The 23,885-nt window shown below is 35.9% G+C and overlaps 1 protein-coding gene across 6 annotated transcripts in view; it reads left to right on the top strand.

Moving 5' to 3' along the window:
- ARHGAP10 (Rho GTPase activating protein 10) overlaps window positions 1-23,885 on the top strand; it is a 143,801-nt gene that overhangs the window by 68,661 nt on the left and 51,255 nt on the right. For all 6 annotated transcript variants that reach the window (XR_007708184.1, XM_035547947.2, XM_035547986.2 and 3 more), the window contains 9 exons: window positions 863-957; window positions 4,085-4,166; window positions 5,323-5,365; window positions 6,610-6,675; window positions 11,546-11,620; window positions 17,121-17,208; window positions 18,520-18,578; window positions 21,196-21,301; window positions 21,927-22,086. Coding sequence is in view for 5 of the 6 variants with exons in the window: in XM_035547947.2 (XP_035403840.1) it covers window positions 863-957; window positions 4,085-4,166; window positions 5,323-5,365; window positions 6,610-6,675; window positions 11,546-11,620; window positions 17,121-17,208; window positions 18,520-18,578; window positions 21,196-21,301; window positions 21,927-22,086 (774 nt within the window). In the remaining variant the exon portion in view is untranslated. The remainder of the gene's footprint in view (window positions 1-862; window positions 958-4,084; window positions 4,167-5,322; window positions 5,366-6,609; window positions 6,676-11,545; window positions 11,621-17,120; window positions 17,209-18,519; window positions 18,579-21,195; window positions 21,302-21,926; window positions 22,087-23,885) is intronic.

The following is a 23,885-nucleotide window of genomic DNA, read 5'->3' as shown; positions in this document are numbered from 1 at the left end:
TGGAAGACAGCTTTCATAGTTTGAGGGCTGTGTATATTTACAAATATATTGAATTGGGAATAATCTTTCAAAAGCACCAGAATACCTGCTGTACTGAAAATGGGTGGTAGTTGGCTTCCTTAATCATATCAATACTTTACGATTTTTTTTAATCCTGATTTACTCTAACTGTAGTAAGCAATGTTAGTTAATAAAGTATGTGTGTAAGTATTTGGCCTTCTAAAACACTTAGGAAGCCCTTTTTGCTGTATTAAAAGATATCAGTGCAATTATTCCTTCATTCACCTCCTGCCTCTGGAGATGCTGAATAAGACAAAAATAATTAAAATGTACAATTAATCCTAATTAAAACTGATACAACTGATGTGGCATTCACAGAAGAATTTATTTGTTTCATTTCTCAATTCTTAAGGGTAAAATACAATCCTAGTGTTGGTTGGTCTTGAAGAAAGGACTGGGTCTGTAAGGCAGATTCCAGAGAGTAAAGAACACTTTGTTCTAGTTACTATAACAGTAGCCTTTAATATGGAGATTGCTGTGTCTGGCATAAAAGAGGAGAAAGAAAGTCTCTCACACTCAATGTGTGCTTATATTGTTACATGCAAAACTTTTCTAACAAAATGTTTTTGTTAGTTTAAATTACTGTGATGCTGTGTCACATTGTAAAGTGCCAGCTAAAATCAACGTTATATTTTTTCGTTTATGTCCCCTAAATGGCCATGGAATCTATGCACTGTTGTGTAGTGACCTGAATGGCAACCCTGAGTGCATTTTTTTGCAAGTATCAGTTTTCAGTAAAGCTTTTGTCATTATTTTAATGTAAATTCATCATACTTTTTTTTTGGTATTCCTGCCTTAACAGGGTGATGAGGAACTCTTCATCCTTACGTATTGTACCAAAAGAAATATAGATACTATCGACAGGAGATTCTGTTTTGACTTAGAAGCTTCAGACAGGTAAGCTTATGAAACACACTAGAAAGGATGGGTGGTTTTTTTTTTTTTTTTTTTTTTTGTTAAATGATCATTCAAGCTTCCAGTGGGAAATAGTTAACTGGAGGAGCTTGCAAGCCACTGTTGTAGCTTACTGCATTTTACCTCAGCTGTGTGTAGCAGGAGCAGTGAGGATCTAACCTGAAAAGTAGACATTGTCCGAGGTACCACATAAAAGAAAAGCATAGAAAAAAATAAACTGTTGTTAATTACTGTTGTTGTAGTGAACTAATGTGGCTTAACTTACAGTACACATAGCTGTAGTGAAAAACTATGATCACAGTGGATAATTCATACAGTCTTGACCATACTGTATCACAAGCCTGCTTTCCAAAAGTGTCATGTTGCTGATGGTTTATTATGGATTCTCAGATTGGAAATAAAATCATTTGGATTTTGAAGCTTTTTGTGGCTGGTTTAGTAATGTAATGCATTTTGAATGTTGTTGCTGCTGCCTTTTTGAAACACTACCATTCTGTTGCTTTATTTCAAAAGAGAAGAATTGCTTATTTATAAATTGTGCTAAAAGGATCTTAAAATATGATGAATATTGCTTTTCCATCAGCATTGTAGTCTTCCTTCATTTATGAAGGTGAGATAATCCAACCTAATAGGGCACTGCAGTTAAATAGCATTGTGGTAAGGCCATGTTCTTTTGGTGCGTTAAATGCGAGATATAAGTTGATGAAGTCTTGCTGAGTTTGCATTCACCCCTTTTGAGCTGTTTTTACCCAACACATTTCCTTATAGCAATTAGTTGCATTCCATTTTATGATGTAACGGATCTTCAGGTTTACAGCTTTTTTTCCCCATCAAATTCGTAACGCCACTCACTTAAAATGTGTTGTGGTCAATGTTGCCAGGCCCTTCTATCCTGTGGTGTCTGGTGCTGCAGATCTGTCTGTGATAATGCTCACAGGCACATGCCCAGTCTTCAGTCAGATGCTGTGCTTAGCTGGTGAGGCCAGTCAGGCCAGCTTGCCTAAGGCATGCCTGTTTCTGTAGCAAACAATGGGTGAAGGAATGCAAAACTACCACTGCATCTGAAAACTTTCAGCATATGTGGGAGATAACAAGGTACCATTTACAGCTCTGTTTTTGTTTACAGCAGGGGTCTGAACTTGCAGTTGTGATTTGATGGGGATGTGGTTTAACTGTTCCAACACCGTCCGGATGTTAGGAAATGGAGTAGAGATTTAAGCCCTTGACATAATTCCTCTTGGGTCAGTGTACTGATCAGTATGGAAACCAGATTCCAAATTGAGTCTGATAGTCACTGGAAAAGTACCACAAGAAATGTCAGTTGATCCCCCTCAGTATGTCCTCTCTAGAGTTCTGGTATCTGGAGTCGAACAGAGATGGATGGATAGCAGTGCTTCCTTGATCCCGCAAAACAATTTTTCATTCTGTTCTCGTAAAAGTGGGAAAAATACAATCCATCTTTCTGTCTAGATATAATAGACACAAGTAGTCCACTGTGACCTTGATATCACACATTTTTCTTTTAATAATATATGTGTGTAATACTGAGATGTTCCCATGGAGATTAGTTCCATGCTGCAGGCCATTAGCTCGTTTCCTTGGTATCGGTTCAGGACACACTTATCCCTCAGCTTGTCCAAGTTATAAAGTAATGTATAGATTGACGGCTGGCCACGGGGTTTTCTTTGTTCCTGTGCTTTGGAAGGAGGGAAGACGGGATAATTTTAGGAAGAACTTTTCAGTAGCAAATGTTCAGCCTTTTAAGTGACGAGCATAGTTTGCTTGGATCTGCTAGCTGAATGTTTACAGATTTTTCTTTTTAAAAGAAAGCCAAAATTATTTTTTCCTTCTAAATGAGCAAATGTAGAGAAGTTTAAATCTTAGAAAAGAGACAGCAGGGGTCTCCTGTCTAATGATGATAAAGAAAGAGCATTATACTAATACAGGAAAAGAAAGAGAAAAGGCTTTGTCTCTTTTGACTTTAATTTGATGACAAATAATATTTTGTGAAGCATATACTGAGTTTAATGTATTGCCTCAAGGTGATAATCTTTGATACCGTGATGGTTAAAATTTTACTGAAAAGAAAGTATACAAGAGTTATGAGAGTAACTTTGATAAAATTTTGATATTTTTTTTGGCAATGAGAAAATGAACTAGAAACGTCTCTGGTTGTAAACATATAAACTGTGTGGACTGTTACAATTTTGAAGTAAAAGTGGAATTTGTTCTGTTTTTCTCTATGCCATGATTTTTGAAACCATTTCTCCCTACAGCTATTTCCCTATCTTGCTACTGGAAGATAGGTTTAATATGAAAAAGAGAGAGGGAGAGAGAGAATGTAGAGAATGTTGTGAATTAATTCTGAATTTCTATCTGTCGTTATGTAATGAGATTTACATATTTGTCCAAAATATTGGCAGGCTGAATATAATGATTTTTCTAAATTTGCAGAAAAAATAATTACCCAAACAACCTATTCTGCTTTTAACTCTCCTTGCTTTGTACATTATGTTGAACCACACAATTGCTCCTTTTCTTTTCCTATTATATAAATACAAAGTAGATTTTTGTTAATCTCTGTTCAGTAATCCCTATGTCCCATGGTTGTCCATGTTGCTTGTTAGGAAAGTTATAACACTAGAGTTTTGTAAGGACATGCTGCATTAAGACTTGATTATTTTGATAAAATAATTACTGGAAAACTATAGTCAGTTAGTGCTTTAAAGTTAGTGCTTTAAAGTTGAATTTGTTACTTTTTTCCCCCTGTGTAATAGCACAGCAACACAAGAGCAAGTCTGTTCAGAATTCAGAAAGCTCAGTAACTCTCAGCAAGTGTTAGAATCAACAAGCTATCAACAATGAGCTGTTTTAAATAAATAGTTTGGAGATTACATTCACTTTCCTTTTCCTTTCTATCCTCTCTATTTCCTACTGTGTGCATCATTTCTATTCCTTTTATTTCAATGAGGAGCAGTGTTCAGTAATTAAGCAAAACCCTAGACTTTAGGACAATGAGCTTTTGAGTGCATTTGGAACATTTGGAAGTGGAGTTTGACAAGACCATGTTTTAGTTGCGGGTGAATGCAGTTACTCTGTGTGGTTGCAGGCCTGGAGTTCCTGTGACCATGCAGGCGTTTTCTGAGGAAGACAGGAAGCTGTGGATGGAAGCCTTGGATGGAAAAGAAGCTGTAAGTGACGTTTTTAATTTTTTTTTTTTTTTTTTTTTTACAGAATCACAGAATTGTAGTGGTTGGAAGGGACCTTGAAAGATCATTTTTGTATTATAATAGAGAAATCCCTCCCTCCCTCCCTTCCCCCTCTTCCTGATCACACTTGCACTTTAATAAACTGAATTTATGTAGTTTACAAAATGATAGATTCATTGAAGAAGGAATAAAAGTGAAATAAAAACTCAGGAGAGATGAGTAAGTTGGTAAAGCTCAGCGTTTATGTCTGTTAATGCTGATACGAGGTATTTTTCATTATAACAACAGCTTTGGTTTTTATGAATGGTTTCCGATCACAATGGTAATATTAGTATTCTAGAAAATGTCTACAATAAGCATGTTCACTTAGCCATATGCTGACGTACTGTATTCCAGTGGCAAGACTTGCATGAGTTAGTTGTGGTATTATTTTTTTTTTTACAAAATAGATCAAAAAATATCTGTGTCATTGGAAATAAGGTTGTACTTAAGTTTGCTTAATTTCTAGTTCACATCAAGAAATGGATATGAGCTGCAGAATTGAAAGAGAGCAGCAGATTGTTCTTACAATCGTAAATATTATATTGGTCTTGTAGGCCAAAATTAACGGGGCAGTCTAGTCAGTGACACAGTTGTGTCTCTGTCACATTAGTTGGCTACTGGGGATTTTAACAGTAGGTTTTATTGACGTTGTTGGAGAAATCTCTTTTAATCTGCAGAGGTGTTTATTACCATCACATGCTGTCTGAACTTTCCAGTAAGCTTACAACTTCTGGGAATGCTGAGCTGGGACCTAACTCCCAGGATTCATCAAATGATTTCAGTGAACTGTGGGAAATTAATCTGCAGAGAAACATAGGAGAATGGAGCACTCAAATCACAATTCATTTTAGTGACTACAGCTGTGCTTGTTCTGCTCCCCAAGGAACCATGTTTATTGAGAATTTTTGAAAATTTTCACTCCTTAAAAACTGCAAATCTTTACTTTCTGAGGGACCAGAGATCTTTTGTCCTACTGTTCGAGCTGGTGATATGTTCTGGTGATTTGTGCCTACTGGGCGGTAAGATGGAGAGTCTTTTGTTTCTGGTTTCATACAATTCTTTAAAATAATTAGTCTTTCTACTCTTTCTCTCTTAGCTGTTCATCAATTTGAATAAAGCAAGTGCGAAACAAGAGGGAAGTAAGTATTTGAATTACTACTGAAGTTGTAATTTTTGTTAACACTTTACAGTAGAGAAGTGCAAATGTAAAATTTGTCTGTGGTTCCAACTTAAATATCGTATTTTTAATCTTAAGTTCTGAATATACTTTTTAGATCTTGTGGTTAATGAGTTTCCACAGTAACACAGTTTAGTACATATGTAAGAATTGTAGGATTGGACATAAGCTAAACAAACATTCTGGTTTTACCAGTTTAAGATCATGCTTGAAGTGACTTAAAAAGGGGTTAATTTGAGACTGTATCACAATTTCTTAATCCAGATTGTGTGTACACATCTGTTTGAATGCATAAATATGGTTTTAAAAACAGAGCTGAACATGAAGGTCAGCAAAAACACTGAATGCATGTATTTAAAATGTAAGCTACATAATATAGAAGTAGAAGAGATGGCTTTCTTTAAATAACATCAGCTTTCTTCAGTTAGCAAAGTATATGAGTTAAAACAGCTATCCTTCTTGCATTATCACGGAATATGTGCTTTAAAAAATTGTTGGATAAAGCTGTATTTATTAATAGAAGTTTTTCCACGGATTTTTATTTTAGTGATGCAAGCCTAGGTCCCCAGGAGCAAGAAAGCCAGATGTTTGGTGGAAGGGCAGTTTTGCAATATAAGCTTTTAAATGAAGTTTTGATGTGAAGAAAAAGAACAAGATAGGAACAACAAAGGAATGCTGGATCTCAGCTGTTGTCCTGTTAATGCATCTGCTTCTATGTAGTCAGATCATTAACTGCTGTGAAATGATATACATGTGTCCTGTATCTTTAGCGTGGGAACTCCTTTGGCTTTGGGTAGGCCTCAGTAAAAGCCTGCTGTTCATGATTATGTTTTTTCATCATAAGTACTTCCTTGTCCCATTTGGTTAACTCTCTCAGATGTTGTCGATGTTGCAGTAAGTATTGTTAAACTCCATTTTGCATCTGCCAACATATGTACCAAATTAGAGATCCCATTCTTCAAAAGCTGCTGCTGTGAACAGTTTCAGTGTAGCCACTACCACCAGAATGTGTCTTAACTTGGCCTAGGTAGGGCTGTGAGAAAAGGGGAATTTCTCTAGAAAAAGTTAAGAAATACTTCTGTTTCAGAATATTTACAGAGTTTTGTCTGAGAAGTACTAGCCATGTGATTAAGTCCAGCCTTGTTTCTCAGCAAAAGGCATAATTGTAATGGCGTTTTAAAGCTTTGTGAACTTTTTTTCTTTTAGGTGCACAATTGGATAAGATAGGATTCACAGTCATCAAAAAGTGCATCAATGCTGTTGAAACACGAGGTAATGATCAATCCAACAAAACACTTCTGAGTTCCTGTGGAGGGAATGGAGCAGTTGGTCTGCTTTTAGAAGGCCCGTGTGATCTAGTTTCCTTGTAGATCTCTGTGAAAGACTTAACATGGTAGAGATTTCACTGATTACATTGACCAGTGCAGGAGCTTTCTTCCATCCAATTCCAGCCTTTACTGTATTGGCTCTGCTTCAACAAATGTGCTTTCAGGAAGTGCTCAGAAGGGAGTAATAACACCTCCATAAAAGGAGGCCAATACTGGTGCACAACAGCTGAGAAGATACCCTTTATCTTGTAGGCAATTCCTATACCTTTGCTTTACTGTTGGAAGAGACTAATTTTAGTATTCCGTTTGTTGACTTTGAAGCTCTTCCATTCAGTCACAGAAGACAGAAGAACAGGAGCTAAGCAGGCAAGTGAATAACAAAAAGTATTGAAATATTTCTGGTGGAGTTACAGTCTCACAACAGAGGCAAGGGTGCTGTCAGGCTTACTATTCCGTACACTCATTCTTGTACCTCCATAACTGGGGACAGAAGAGAAAGGTCTATATGCAGACAGTATTCAAGAGGTATTTTTAAATTTTGTTTTGGAAAGTACTTAAGGAAAAAATTCAGTATTGAATAAATATTTAGGGTTCCAAGAATGGATGTAGGTGAGCTTTGCTACCTTTTAGGAGCTCAGCAATCCACACAGCTTTGGTTCAATGAAGTTGATTCATCCATAACATTTCAGAGAGTTGATTATTTTCAGTTTACTGATTCTGAACATAACATCAACTGCACTAAAACAAACAAAAAAGGCCTAACAAACAAAATAGTGAGTTCATACATGAGACCAGCTGAAGCATTCCTAAAGGATAAGTTTCTGTTTTCTGCAGAACCTGCAAGACCTTCTGTGGATGTCTGCACAGCTAAACACAACTGTCTTTCAGACCCATAGATTTTATACCTATACTTGTTTTTAAAACAATTTTTACTTGAGTATTTTACTTTAATAACACATCAAAGGCAAGTTATGTTCGGCAGAAGAAAACAGGACAGATGCCTCTTCAGAGATTGTGCTTGTGTGCCATGTTTTTATCTCTTTTAATCATAATGGGTGTGAGGTTGGCGTGGGTGGAAAGAGAGGACAGTCTAGTGTGGGTGGAAACTGAGAATAGTCTTGTCATGTCATAGCAGAAAGTCTGGTATTCAGAGAGAGAAGAGCATAACAGAGATATTGAACATAAACTTGTCAATGGCTGGATAATTTTTTCTCAGTTACGTTCACTTTTATAAAGCCAAGAACGAAATGATTTGCTTTGAATGAATAGAAAAATCAAAGACAGTGTCATGATTAAAATGTAAATTTGCTTCTGATTCAGTGCTCTTTTGCATTGCTAGATAAGAACAGTGGTTGTGCTTTACCTAATAGAAGATGCTGAGCTATCAAGGCAATATTATATTGAGCCTGTCTCTCACATATGGAGCACAGTTCTGTTTGGATATGCATGCATGTTTTTTCTCCGAGGGAACGTTTTGGGTTTTTGTTTTGATTATGCCATGTATTTATAGTTCTGTACTTAAAATAATACAGCAGGGTTAAAATTTTACAGAAGCATAAAAGAGCTGTTTGCTCCAGTAGTAAAGACTGTGCATGTTTTTGTGTGCAAATAGTTAGTTGAGCATGTGGTAGGTAAGTGTTGTGAGAGTAGCATTTGCCTTAATTTTAGACCTACAGGAGCTGCTAATCTGAGCTGTAGAGACAGGTGGCAGCATTGAGCTGTCTTTCTTTCTCTTCACAAGAAAGAAAGAAGATGGTGAGGAGGAAGTAGAAAACCTTTTTTTAATGTAAATAAATAAATAAATCTGGTATTACTTTGAATCGAGAATGTCACTTGTGGGACTCTTTATTATGGAATTTGATAAAAAAAAAAAAAAGTTAAATCTGCAGCTCTGTTAATAGCCTGTGTCAGCCACACTTACAATGCCAGCCACACGCCAAACTTGTCTGCAGACATATCTTCCTTACAGTAGTGTAATTTATATTTTACTTAACTTTCTAAGCATGTTTTGCAAATCGTGTTCCAGTGCCGAATTCTGGTATCAGACTGCCAACCATCTTTAGATCTTGCAAATGTGAGGAAAATTGCACTGCAGGGCTTCACCCCTCAGAGCTGCTAATAGTGATGGGTTGAGCCCGCAGACGTAGCTGAGCCCCTCAACATTTTAGGCAGTGATAAGCTATTCCTTGAAATGAGTCACCTCATCAGTTGTGCTCCTTAAATGCCAAGCATTATCTGTCTTTGGTATGTTGAAGATCTGCAATGTACAGATTAAATCAGAAACAGTGCTGTTTCAAACCGGTTTTGTATATTTTAAATAAAACATCATTTAATGGTATGTTTAAAGGTTTAATTTAAAACTATTGCTATTTACTGTTGAAATATTAATTTCTCTTTGCACTTCTTGATGTCTGTTAGCAATTAGCCGTGCTTTTTTCAGGTTGATGAATTTGAAACTTATCAATTATCTGATAATTATTATCACAGTCTCATGATTACTGCTGGAGGAGTGTCTTAGTTTCAGTACTGCCACAATTTCAGAGACTTTTGTATATTATGTCTATTTTAATATTAAGCAGTAGTTTCTGTGGTTTGGCATTAATTATTTTTAAGCCATTAAATGTATGTTATGAATGTTTGGGGTCAGCACAGTTTAGTTCTTGTGAATTTTAATGTTAGAAGCACAGGAAGTCATGAAACAACTTCTGAGATAAGCCAAAGCAGAGATGTATCTGACTGTGACTGTATTTCTTCAGCTTTTTAATTTCGTGCATGTGATGCAGAAGCCTTGTTCTGTGGAAAGTAGTGGTGGGCATTATATATAAAAAAAAGTGTGATACATTTTGTTAGAGAATTGAAAAGCTTGGTGTTACTTTTTACCAGAATTTTCCTGGACTTCTGTGAGAATTTTCAAGTAACAAATACTCGCTGCTCTCAGGACAGATTCCTAATGCATCCTTCTTTGGAATGGATGAAGGACCATGTTTATTTTTCTTTAGTGCTGGCAGTCTGCAAGGCTTGTATAGCATACCATCGCACTGTTGTTCTGGAGATCATTGGAAAACTTATTTGTGTGACTTGATAACTTCATATTCTGAGAAGAATAGTGTTGTGGCCACATAACTGTTTATTGTGGTTCCTTCTTCTGCACACAGCTAAACTTTGAGCATATTCCAGAGCTGTGTTTTTTGATGACTGCAGATGAAATGCTGGAGATCTGGCTTATTCTGTTAATTTAAAGCTGGCTCTGAACATGACATCCGCCTTAAGGCTCAGCATTAATAGAGTGGCACTGGCATCCTGGGGAAACTAAAAGGCTGATTTTGCCCAGGTGGAACAATTGAGAGAAGTAGCACTGCTGCCATAGCATGTCAGGCCCCCTCTGTCTCAGTAATATCAGTGAGGAGTTCAGCAAGTCCCCTGGGATGGTTGAGGAGGCTGCAGATGGTGTGAGGAAGAGCAGGGGGAGAGAGAAGTAGGAAACGATGCAGCAAGACTAGGCAGGAGGAGGGACGTAGACAATGTGAAGTTCTTGCCACTGTACTTTTGCTTTGTATTATGGTTGTGTCTGACAGTAATTCGTTGAAGAGCTAATGATTTTATATACTGCATCTAATACTTCTTTAGGAAGAAACTTTTTTCTCATATTACTGGTTTCAATTTTCCTTTTCTGGGTTGAAACGGCTTGATATTGAAACTGGGAATTCTCCACAAGTCTTCCTTTGTTGAAAGATATTTTGAATAAGAATACTGCGTAATCTGTTATTTGAAAAGATTTCCTTGGAGTAGAAACACAGATATTTTATGTTATTTCTACTTTTCTAGGCCATTATGAATATAGAGGTAGAGTATGGTGGTGTTTGTAGATTGTTGATTATTATATGGCCTCTCAAATATCTGTGTCAGCTTCAGGTCTGTAATATTTTACCTCCCACAGTACAGGATCTGAAACGGTGCATCAGACAGAAAGACATACCTTATTTTGCCCTTTTCCTTCCCTTCCACTTCTCTCGCTGTCATTTGTCTTTAATTTATAGTCATATTTTTATTTCCCTGGGGATAAAACCAAGTTTGAATGTGTATGAGAGGAAGAAAGGGCATAGAGAAATGACAGGAAGGCAGTCCAGTGTCTACATGGAATGATAGCAGAGGACTGAAAACATTATGCTGATTATGGGTACTCTATTCATCCCTAGCAAAACCAGAAGTGCTGATCTCAATAACTTGTGGTGCTGCCCCTGGGCTTAACTCATATGTGGACCCCAGTGGGCTGGAATGAGACATCGTATCTTAAATGAAAAGCATTTACAAACTAGAAAAAGCATTGGTTTTGAGGACTGGGAATAGGCTCAAGTTTTTCTTTATTTTATCCAAACTCTTTTTGTCAGCCACGTATTTGGAAAAAAGCAAAATTACATTTGTTAAAGAATTCTTAATTTAGCAGTTGTTGGTTTGGTTCTTGTGTTATTTGACTGTGGACGCAGATGTATCCAATGTGTCATTTAAAAATCTGAAAACAGTCAGTGATTTTTCAAGGAAAGATTAGTCCCTGTTTGCTTCTACTCCCAGTATCTGAAGTAGAACCTTTTCCAAAACATAATGTGAACTTATCTTAAAAACATAGAAGAACAAAAGGATTCTTGCAATACTTTATTTATAAAATTGTTCTCATGACTGTGTAAATACTATGTAGTCTGTCTTACTTTGAGGATAATTTGTTGCCTGGGGAAAAGTTTTAATGCTAAATTTGACTGTGTATCTTATTGCTGTGGTTGATCTTCTGCCTTTTTTTTTCCTCTCCTTTTGCATAATAGGTATAAATGACCAAGGATTGTACAGAGTTGTGGGGGTGAGTTCAAAGGTCCAGAGACTTCTGACTTTGTTGATGGGTATGCCTCTATTTTACAATATTTTTTTTCTATATTTTATTTCATGTTTGTTTTGCTGCCCATATTTAATGTTAAAATCATCTGTACTTGTTCTGTATACAAGGCACATCTGGTTTGCTTTTCTCCATGAAAATTATACTTGTAGAACTGTAAGGTCCACCCGGTTGAGCACAGACAGCGAGATTAGTTGGCAGAGGAAACTAAGAGAACTTGTAAAGGGAGTGTAGGAGTAAGTCATGGGCTTTGTGCAAGGCTGATGTGAGTAAGGAAGCACTTCTTTACTGTCAGGAAAAACTTCTTGACTGTGTGGGTGATGGAGCACTGGCCCAGCTTGCACAGAGAGGTTGTGGAGTCTCCCTCCTTGGAGGTCTTCAGAAGCCACCTGGAAATAGGCCTGGGTACCCTGCCAGGTGCCTGGGTGTCCCCGCTTGAGCAAGGGGGTTGGAGCAGACCATCTCAGAAGGTCCCTGCCAACCCCACTGTTCTAGGGTTCTGTGAAGTGGATTTAAAACAGTTGGAATTTCAGGGTCTGTTCAGAAAATTCAAAATACCAAATTTAAGAAAGTTTGAAGCTTATTGCTTCACTGTTTGAAGTTTCCAACTTTCTTCTCCCTTGCCTAAGATATACAGGTGATTTCTCATGTGTGTATTTAGTTAATCACTGTGCAAAATAAGATTTTCAGTTTAAGCCTACTGGTGAGGAGCTCTTTGGCTGAAGAGGAGGAATACAATATACGTATTAATAATAATTATGTCTGTGCCAAGGCGGGAGACAGATGGAGAAAGGATTTGTTTTAATAAACTCAGTAGTATAACTCTTATTTGTGGCTAACAACTTAGACTCTCTTATATCTAGTTAGCCATGTGTAGCTTTTAACATTTTTGATTCATAAAAGTATTCTCAGAAACTTTTCCCCCTTCTCTTTCTGGAAATTTTGATGCATCTTTAATCCCAGTGACTGTAGTTCTCTTGACACTTTGCTATCCCTAGGGAATTAAAAAAAAAAGTATTGGCACCTGGATGAAATCCCTAGTCTGCCTGCTATCTCTCACCAAAGTAGTAGCCATGACTGCAAGATGTGCTGTGTTTCCCAATTTCTTGTCCTGAGCACTGACAGTACATGCAGTCAGACAAGACCACTGGGATTATTTCATTTTTACAGAGCTTCTAAACCTGTCACTTGACAGCAAAGGTCTGATTCTCAGGGATTCATTGGTATGCAAAGAAGCTTGTTTGCAGTTTGCACCAGGCTCTTCTCCAGAACCATGCATGCTCCATCTGTGCTGATAACACAGTGTTCTTTGGCACGGCAAACTGGAGGAAGCCAGAAAGTGAATTCATTTCATTACCCCAGACATTATGTGAATGACAAAGCGCTTTTATATTATATGCTGCTGTCAGTTCAGTGCCACCTGTAAGACTTTTTCTTTTCCTTCCTTTTCCCACCCCCCCCCCAACAGGCTGTCTTTTCAGAAATGACAAGACATCAGGCTTGAGGGCCTGTGTATCATATCAATCTGTCATAATGACCTTGCTAAATATTAATTTCTGGTATCTTACTTTAATCAATATTAACAGCGCTCTGAAGTTCTCCATTAGTGCACATAAACCTGCCTGTATCTTTAAAGTATTGTAGCAAAAGATTTTTTTTTTTTAATACAAACTGGGATTAATAAACATGATATATAGCAGATTCTTATGGCTGTTTATCTGTGTTGGAATTAGCCTCGATAAACACTAACCATTTTTAGCCATTGACCATGGAAAGACTGATTTGCTGTCACTCAGAGAATCTTGATAAGATGCATTTGATATCCTAAGATGTTTTTCACTTTTACACTTACTGGCTTACTATGGGCATGCAGATCTAGCAGGTAAATTTTCCTCTGTGCCATTAGTCAGATCCAAATTAAATAGATTCAGGTTGCCAGTGGTTCAGTAGCAGCTGGAAGACTTTACTGGGGATTCCAGCACCTGCTTTTATTTATTTATTTAAATTATAAATATATATTTTTTGTCATTCCAAAGGTTCGTATAGTTATGTGAAGTAGGAGGAATATAGCGGTATCAAGATGAGCCAAAATACCGAACAGAAAAAAGTTAGGGTGCAAGCAGGTGCTCTTTTTCAGATGATTTGTTGAAAGTGATTCTATCTGTGCTCTTTATCTGTCTGTCCTCAGAGAAGAATAAAGAGGGTTTCTTTTTGATATACAGTGGTACAGAGAATTTAAAATGACTGATTAATCTTTAATCCTTTGTCTCTGGGTATACTCTTAGATACCCTTTTATATGAAAGTTCCTTTCAGAATCATAAAACCTCATATTAACTTTCTGTATTTTAAAATGTTTGATAATATTTCAAAGTATTTTAAGCTACCTGTCATTGACCGTGAGGTTCACTGTCTGAAAGGCCCTAACTGCAAAAAAGTCTTCCAAATGGTAACCAAGGACATTTATAGCATATAGGTTCTATCTCTTTCTCAGAATATTTTCTATAAAATTTGGGAAAGTGCATTGAGAGTCAAGAGAGTATAAGAACAAATATATATGCAGGCCTGCTTTTCTAATACTGTGAATGCACAGATTTTCATATTTAATATAAAAAATTAAGTCCTCTGTAAAATAACGTTCAACAATACAATTCTGCTTAAAAAAAAAAAAAAAACACGCAAAAAACAATAACAACAAAACACCACAACTTATTTGTGCAATTAACTTAGTCCTTGAAGTTGCTTGTAACCAGGACTGTGCTATGGTGGTCTATTTTGCAGCAGTAATCTTGTCTAAATTTGAGTGATAAAGGCATTTGATAAATAAGGCATTCAGTACGTTTCCAGGTAAATGTTACATTAATTTGATGTCTCACTGTAAATAGGGAAACAGAGTTATGGCTTCCAGTGTTCTGGGAATCTTTGTTATAAGCAGTTCAGAGTGTTGTGAGCCATTAGAAAGCTCAGTTCTTGAAAGGTGTTAGGGACCAACTCCAATTCCAGTCTCATCTGTGATCTGCGTGATAGCTCTGATGTGGTTCATTTCATACAAACTGCGTACATACATTTTGTACAAACTACAAGTTTGTAGTACAAAGTCAGCTTTCGTATAGACCCTTGCTCAAGGTGAAGAGACTGCTAAGGACTTCAAATTTCTACTGATGAGTTCAGTTTTGATTTCTGATGCTGCCTGTCATGAAAAATGCCAGACATTACATTTTGTAGTGGAAAACATTATAGTACATCTGCCTTTTCAAAACGAGCAGCTTTCAGAACTGAATTCCTTATTATTTTATATACAGTCTGCATACACTCCTACAGTGGGCATACTGCCTATGAAAGTAGAGAGAGTCTAATTCTAACCTAGTTTAGTGAAGTGGACTGGTTTTATAAACTGAGCTCTCTAATTGTCAGAAAGATTTGCATGAAATTTAGAGTTGATCTGTCAAAAGCTGTTCCATAAATGTGCATAGTTATTTTTATAGGCGTAAAATTGCCATTCAACGCACAGTGGCCGTTAATGTGAACAAATAGCATGAAAACTAATGGAGTCAATTTTGAAATCTTGGTTGCAGTTCCAGTTCGTATACTGGTCTGAGATGTTTGAAGTAGAGGGAAAAAGAAAACAGGAACAGTCAAATATATATTCTTGTGTGTGTATGAGTAAATTTGTATATGTTTACATGGGTATACATATGTATGGAGTGGTGGGGCAAGGAGCTGTGTATGACAACTGTCAAACTGAAAGTGGAAAAAAAATTTAGTGGGTTTTGAGGGCTTTTTACAGTCCAACTAGGGTTAGTTTGGGGTTGGTAGCAGGGCTAAATTAGATTTTTTTTTTTTTTAATTATTTTTTTTCCCCAAGAGGTATGAAATATTTCATCAATACCATACATTTTTGAAGAGCCTTGTTTTGAACTCAGAGGTTAGACTCAGTGATCTTGGAGGTCTCTTCCGACCTAGACGATTCTGTGATTCTGTGAAATTGAGATGTTCAGGTTTTTTCATCCTCAAATTCATCACCACCAAGATCTATATAACTGAGTATGTCCTTTGACTGTAAAGGAGAACTAGTGATTATTGGAGAGCTGATGATTATTAACTGAATATTTAAATATCCAGTTATCTAGTGGTTTAATAATAAAATTATTTAATTAATTTTGCAGAAAGGTTTTATTCTCCAAAAAGAGAATTTGAAAGCAGAAGAAGCTAGCATGCTAAAAAGAAGAAAAATATAAATGTTTTCCTGAGACAGACTTGAGGATTTTGGGTGGTGGTTGACTACTAACAATTTTGGTTGAAAATGTAACCTGACTTGTATTTTAAAATGGGATTTAAATAATTGATATAATGAGGGAGAATATTCAGTTACAGAAATAATTGCTTGGCACAGCCTTTGGAACAGTATTATTTAGTCCCAGTAAAAGGACTGTACCTTTAATCAGGGATCCTAATTTGATTTTTTAAATGTGTCTGTTGTTTGTCTGACAAGCAAAATAACAAATGAATTCTGAGTTGTATGAATGGTTCAACATGTAATCTGTGTCACTCACTGTTGTTGCAGTTTACTGTTGCGACTGACAGGAACATAAAATAATAATAAAGCTCAAGTACTTGAAGGTACAAAATTCGTTGAGCTAATTTGGCCACATACATGTGATCTTCTCGACTGTCAAATAGCTATTGCTTCTTGTTTTGAGACATAACTGTTTTTTTAGTTGCAAAACATTTCATTGTGCTGTGCTGTTTCCAATGTTTTGTCAAAAAATCTTCAGCGGATTGATCATTCAGACATACAGCATTTCATGTTATGAGACTTTACCAAGTAGCCAGATAAAAGATGGGAGGAGCTTTGAGAAAATGACAAATTGTCAAGCAAGAAAATATTTTTCCCCTTGGCTAAAACTGATCAAGTAAGGGAGATGTTAAAGCCATCTTGTAGAGAAAACTTACTAATAGAGAACAGCCCTTTTTCTACTTTTGGAACACCTTTTAAAGGTTTTCACACAGTAAAGGCGGTCACATTGCAGTTGGCTATTTTCGTCATCAGCCCAAAATAATTGCTTATAGGGAAAACTATGAAAAAGATTAGAAAAGATTTCTCAGTGTATTTGTGTTCTAAATAATGAAAAAGATAAGTTATCCTTACTAGGTCTTTTTTCTAAACTGTTTATGTACATCTTTCTGTGTTTGTGTACATCTTTCTGTTTAATTAAAGGTGTGAAAATAGCAATTGCTATAGAGATCATTTCACATGAAAGTGATTTTTAATCCTTCATTAAAGAAAAAATCAGTAAAGTGCTTTCTATAATAAAATACATAAGTAGAATTTATAAAGAGGTTTGGATATTAAGTCTTGTTAGTATTAATTAATAGTAAAAAGGACATACTGCTTCCACATTCATGTGAGCAAATGCATAATCAAATTTAATGTGTTCCAGTTCATATAGGGCATACTGATTTAGAATCACCTTTTTCATGCCCTCTTCACTTCCTGATTATTTTGTAGATGCAAAAACCTGCAACGAAGTTGATCTGGAAAACTCTGTAGATTGGGAAGTGAAGACAATTACTAGTGCTATGAAGCAGTATCTGCGGTAAGCCTCTCTCTCATTTATTTTTTTCAGACCATGAATTTTGTATTTTAATTCTCACGTGCTATGTGTTAAGAAAAGCAAATAACACAGCTTATATTATATTTTCTTGTATGAACAGAGGTGCATTTTGTGCAAATGTCATGTTTGTAATTTTTCTTGGGGCAAGCAAAATAATTTAGCAAAACTAATACTTGTGTTCATGTGAGACAAGCCCCAAAACAATTTTGTGTTAGATACATACGCACTTCTCTGATGGTTTGGAGATCTGAATTGTTGGTAAACTTGCTGAGAGTCATTAGTGAAAGTCAGCTGAGATTATCACAGGAGTTTTCTGCCTTTTTATGTTTTAACGTGGTAGAATGAAAAGGGGAAAGGTTATGAATTTTTTAATGTTTTCCTCTTTTTCTTCTGACCGATGTTCCTGATATTCTAGTGAAATAGTAATAGTATTCTGAGTGTGAAAAGTAGGAATCTTAGATGTTCAAATGATTTGGCTGATTTCTGATCAAGATATTTTACTAAATTGCCTAAGAACATAGAACTTACGTGTATCTCTTGTAGCATATCACAAATACAGTATTTTTAATCTCTTACTGTTATTATTGAAACCATATCAAAGAATGCTGAAGAAATTTTTTTGAAGATAAAAGTCATAGGTAATGTAAGAGAGTAAAAATAGTATGCACTAGATTAAATATTTCCTGCTTACAGTATTTCCCATCTGAGTGTTTATTCTGGTACTTCGTGAGCATCAGTCATGGAGTCAGCTTAATAAACAAAAGTTTTAACTCTGATGTTTTAACTCTGATTTGCATTATTCGGTACCTTTTTCACTGATGACTAAGGTTTTCAATTTTTCCATTTGAAATGCTTTAGAAGTTTAATTTGTGGATGGTTGCTGTTCAGCAACTTAACTGTATGGCCTTTATTTCTTTACAACAAGGCATTGGCTTTGCCTCTGTATTTTAAAAACCCTTAGGAAGGTTGAATTACATAGTATGCGTGTTACAATATTCAGCTGTAAAATGGTCTCAGTGTTGTAATTTGGAAAGGTGCTTATGATAGATTGGAGGCATCACTTCAGCTCATGAAATATGAATAGATGTATTTAGTCTTATTTTCCTCAGTTTTTCCTGATTTCCTAGTTTTCCATTTGTACTGAAAGTCATTAAAATCAAGGGCTACCGTAACAACGCTTTCCTCCCATACAAGGGCTATGCTACTGATTGTTTTAAAAAAAGTTTCCTACTTAGAATAAATACAGATGGAAAGGAATATGGATAAACTTATTATGTCATCCTTGTTTTACAGAAACCTTCCAGAGCCACTGATGACGTATGAGTTGCATGGAGAATTCATCATTCCTGCCAGTAAATATTTGACAGTAGTTCAAATAGAAATATTTTCTTATAGTTGTGGCCTTAGGAACATGCAGTAAATACAGTTTCAGAAAAATTCTTCAACCCAGTAAAAATATAGGAATAAAAAATAATAAAAGTTTTAAAAATACAGAAGTTTTAACCTGTGTTCAGTTTCAGTACGTGTCACAAGTGATGTGACTATTGAAAGACAAGTTTGTGACAGACATAGCATAGCATGATTTTCACTTCTACGTAAAAGCTTTTGGTTATGCATTCTAAACATTTCATTCTTATTACCTTAATTGTATAATGATAAAATTCTACTTGGACTGAGATGTTTTTTCTTCCATTTATAGAGTAGAAGCTTAGTAAAAGAAAATATGTCAACTTGGGCTCATTTAAATCCTGAAAGTATAATTGCCTGACCCTTGTTTTCAGTGCCTTGTTAGTCTGTATCCAGGCTGCCTCAAATGTTCCCCTCATATATTAGTTGAAGAAAGGAATGAACAGGCCAGATTACACGATGGCAGTTCAAACACAGACTTGGAAAAGGCAGTACAGCATTTGTAGTTCAGCTGTATGGTATCTAATGTACATGGAATTTTTTGGAAGAGGACAGAGAGAAACAGTATAAGAAATTTTTGGCAAAGTATCAAACAGATATTTAGCTGATTTTCTTTCCAGCCTGTAGCACTTCTGGCAAACTGCAGAAAGCAAAATTAATATAAACTTTGAGACAATTGCTTTATCTTCTTTGGTTTGCTGTAATGACTTTTCAGGACTGCAGAATATATTTGCTTGTGGCCCTTAACTCATAATGAGAATTAGCCCATGAAATTCATTGCCAAAACACGTTTCAGAAGCCAAGTGCTTAAACAAAATTCAAGATTTTATTACCTAGATGGTGAGTCTGCCCCCTTGTATTGGAAAGTGTTAAAATAATTTTTTGATCTATGAAGTTTTGCCATCAGTTTCTCACAGCATTTTCCCTTCTCTATTTTATAGTCTCCTTCATAAAAGAAATTATTTGAATTACATGTTTTAAATAGTACAGTGTTCATAAGTAGTAAACAATTTTGTTGAGAGGCTGGTTCTGTGTAGCGGGGAGGAAAATTTAATCAACATTGCAGATCTGAGTTACGGTATACTTAAAAATAGGTATGCAGTGTTGTTTCCTATGTTAGCTATAAAAAAACAATGCCAGGAATAGTAAGGAATATCCTTTTCTCTGAAACTATTTTATATATATATATATTTTAAAAAAATCAAAACAAAAACTTCTCCTTCCAATTTTCTTTTACTGTGATACATATCACTGTAGATAGTAATTCGATTAAGTTGCTTAGCCATCCTTTAATTAGGGCTTGTGTTTTCACATATTTGTGAAGTATTCTTGTTTTAAAGAAGGCTAAAGTTTTTATGACTGTCCTAATTTTGATTAGCTGACAAGGAGCTAAACATTTTGCGTTTTGGTAACCTTTTTATCTTGCAATTTATGCAGAGGTGTTCACTGCAAAATAATATTTAAAAAAAGTAACCCTAAAATGTGTAGCAATGTGCAAAGAATAATAACAATAATAAAAAATAATCTGTAGGAATATGCACTGAAAGAAATAAGGTGGGTATTTTATATGAAATACACTTAACAATCAAAGTTGCCTTGGAGTAAAATGGGACCTGATGAGCAGTCCCAGTGTCAAAACCTTGCATTCATGGTAGATTCTATTTTTTTCTGTTTATTTACCTTGTACTAAGTATGTTATATACAAGAGAAATGCTTCCACTCCTCTCATTATAAGCCACTATTCAGATGTAATTTTGTAGTTTAATATAACCTTGACAAGTAGGAATGTGGTTTATTTCCACCTTTTATAAATTCTTGTTTTCATCTGTATGCTAGTGAAACATACGGGGGCAAAATTACTGAATTCAACACAAAAACATAAAAAGGCCCTTGCTTAATGTTACTCTCTCTGTGCTGTACTAGAGTGGGATGGCATTGTTATTCAGGACACTTTATCATAGTAATATCACTCAGTATTTCTTTTTTAGCATCATTATTCTTCTGTGTCTTCAGGGGTCATTAGTTTTTGTCTTTCTGAGCAGATTAATCTTCGGCAAGTGTTGTTTTATGCAGTCTCTAATGCAAGGTAGCATAGATGCAGTATTATTAGTTGCATAGTGCCAACAAAATTGCATTTTAGTGATGAGGACAATCGGTTAATAATGGTAACATGTAAAGTAGTACAATTCCACTTCAGGTTTTTGCAAAGAGAAAGTTGCACCCGGGAACAACGCTCCTCACTTTACAGTATATTTGAAAGCAGATGAGTCTGAGGCAGCAAAACAAGAACTACATCTGACAATTTTTATGTATAGATGAACAAAGGCATACTTTTGCGGGTGGATTGAAAGATCAGTTCACAAAATAAGTAAATAAAATAATAATTCTAGAACAAGACTATTTGTGAAAACAAAGCACGTGTGTTCAGTGTTGCTGTTTGGAGACATGTAATTGTTGAAGCAAAGTATATGCAGTATATTTCTGTGCAGAGTTGGAAGAAGCTTTGTGTTTCTGTGGATTATTTTTTTTTATGTGATGCTTATTTGTTTCTATGTCCTGTAGAAAGTGGAAGTCCTGAATCTCGAGTTAATGCTGTTCACTTCTTGGTCCATAAGCTCCCAGAAAAGAACAAAGAGATGCTGGACATTTTGGTGAAACATTTAGCAAAGTAAGTGCTGTGACCTGCTTTCCTGCCTTGTCAGACCCCTTGTCCTTACCTTTGTTTAACTACAAATAGCTAGGTTACTGTGCCTGGAGCTGAAGCCCATCTTGATGCTGTCATACACAATACAAAGCAGCAAACGTGCAAAAGCAGACAAGACGTTTGACTCATGCTGTGTATATTTTGGAGGTAAAGGCAGAAATCTAATCTGTTAATGAAGCCATATAAGTATTTACTTTAGCAGTCTTGCCAGCAGTTGAGGGTTTGATTGAAGTGAGAAGGTGAACATTATACTTTCTTTTCACAAATTCTGGCAAAGTGAATAGCGGAGATCTGTTAGCAAATTTAAGTTGGTTTCACACTTGCCCAGGTCCAAGGCTAAGTGCATTTTATATATTTAAGTTCAGAAAGAGACAGCTTTTGTTTTTAAATTGCCAGTGGAAGAATGGATTTTCTGTTTTCCACAATTCAGTATGACTTTATTTGAAGAAACTTTGCATAAAACGAACTTCTAAAACATGGATTAAGGAAATGTAATGTTTTCATTTGTAAAGTAGACTGCAGTTTCCAACAGTAATGGAAATTTTTCATAACCTATTTCCTGTTTTTTCCTTCAATTCTTTTCAAATAGTGTTTCAAAGCATGCCAAGAGGAATCTAATGACTGTAGCAAATTTAGGGGTAGTATTTGGACCAACCTTAATGAGGCCACAGGAAGAAACTGTAGCAGCCATCATGGACCTGAAGTTTCAGAACATCGTTGTTGAAATCCTTATAGAAAATCATGAGAAGGTAAGTTTTGATACATCTCCATCTTTCTGAGCATTGTTTCAAATGTTCTGCTTAATGGGTAGCATGGGGTTAAATGTGACATTATAACTTAACTCTAAAGAATATCCTCTATACCCTGTATACTTTTGGCTGTTTATACTCAATAAATATCCTGGTTCATAGTTGAACTGACATTTCAGAATGCTTATTTCCTGGTGGTAGCTGTGCTTCTGTGTGTATAGTATGCAAATAGATTTTCATTATGATATTTGTATATGCTTTTTTGTGAGCAGAAGTGATACAAAACTAGAAAATAAAAAGCCCAGGCTCAGTTTTAGCTCTTACTTTAAGTACTCTGACCAAAGTTTCACTGAATTAGTTGTTCTGTGTCTTAATTTTTCTCAGAGTTCACATGGTTTAAAAAAAAAAAGAAAAAAAAACGACTTCACTGTACTCTGAATTTTATGGGTTTTAGAAAGCATTATGAGAGAGCCAGGTATTAACATTTCCTTCATTTTCAGCTGAATGTGTGTTATTTTAAGCCTTTGTATTTGAGGTAATACTGAAAATGGAAGTTGCTGTTGTTGTGGCAGCTGCTGGTTACTAAGGCACCTTACCCATACAAGATACTGTCCAGAATATCTGCTTGCACTGCATGCAGTCTGGGCCCTGGAATTTGTAATAGATAAATAAATCTTTTACTGGTGTCCCTTTGCTAGGGTTCTCCTTTGGGAGTTCCTCGTGACTAAGTTGACGTCTGGAACTGGGTGTTTGAGATGCTCTCCTTTTGCTGGGAGGATGGGCAGTATCTACTTTACTCTTATTTTCAAAAAAAAAAAAAAAAAGTGCTTTGGAAAAATTCCAGCATGTGTTTTTTTGCCTCTTACGTCTTAAGCACTGTGAGCAGTGAAATAGTTATTTCTTTTAAAGGTTAACAGTGTTGAAATTGGCTATCTAAGTCGAGTCTTATCTACTTTAAATAACGTTTGTCACAGGTTTTTCTTAAATGCAATTTTGCCACCTCCCTGAATAATACAGGCTAGGAAAAACTTCTTTTGGCATAGCTTTATCTACATGGTGTGTTTTGTTGGCTTAATTGACTTAGGGTGTGATGCTGCCCCCACATACACCTTGAGCAGATACGGTATTGTTCCACTGGGAAATTATTGTGCAGCAGATGTGGCTCAAGTCCTAAGAAATAAATATTTCAGGAGATGTAAGCCATTTTTGACCTTATAAGTGAAGGTAAACAGTGCAGTAAGGCCATGGTTTTGTAGCTGTTATGGTGACCACACAAATTAAGAAAAAGTGAATAGAGAGTCAGCAGAGCCAGGGTGTTTTTAATGGCATATGGAGGATGGGTTTAGTTCTGCCTATTAAAATCACTAGATCACCACATATTAGCACCAGCTTATTGTTTTGCCTGCTCATTCACAAGCCCTTAGAAACTGGACATCAATTTCACATTTGAAACATTGGTTGTACTGGCCTTTCTTGCTTCTCTGAAAACGTGGAGAAGCAGGGAATGGAAAACAGGTAAAAAAGATACCTCATCATTTTCCATAATTCCTTGTTTTTATGTCTTCTTTAGAACTGAAAGGCTATAATTTTTTTAAAGGGATTTCTATCTTTTCACTGTTAATTTCTAACGGTGAACTTGCCATCAGTGGTCTGCCTACAGCAACTTCTCTCCCACACTAGAGCTGCTTCCAAGAGTGAAGGAAGCCCAAAGTGTGACCTCCATGTATTTAAAGCAAAGACAAAAGAGAGGAGTGTTTTAAGGCATGACAAAAATGTTTAGTCAATTTGAATATGTTGCT

The sequence above is a fragment of the Cygnus atratus genome, chromosome 4, assembly GCF_013377495.2.
Source record: "Cygnus atratus isolate AKBS03 ecotype Queensland, Australia chromosome 4, CAtr_DNAZoo_HiC_assembly, whole genome shotgun sequence".
Lineage (NCBI taxonomy): Eukaryota > Metazoa > Chordata > Aves > Anseriformes > Anatidae > Cygnus > Cygnus atratus.
The sequence above is the reverse complement of the archived record's forward strand: the minus strand, read 5'-3'. Positions and strand labels throughout refer to the sequence as shown.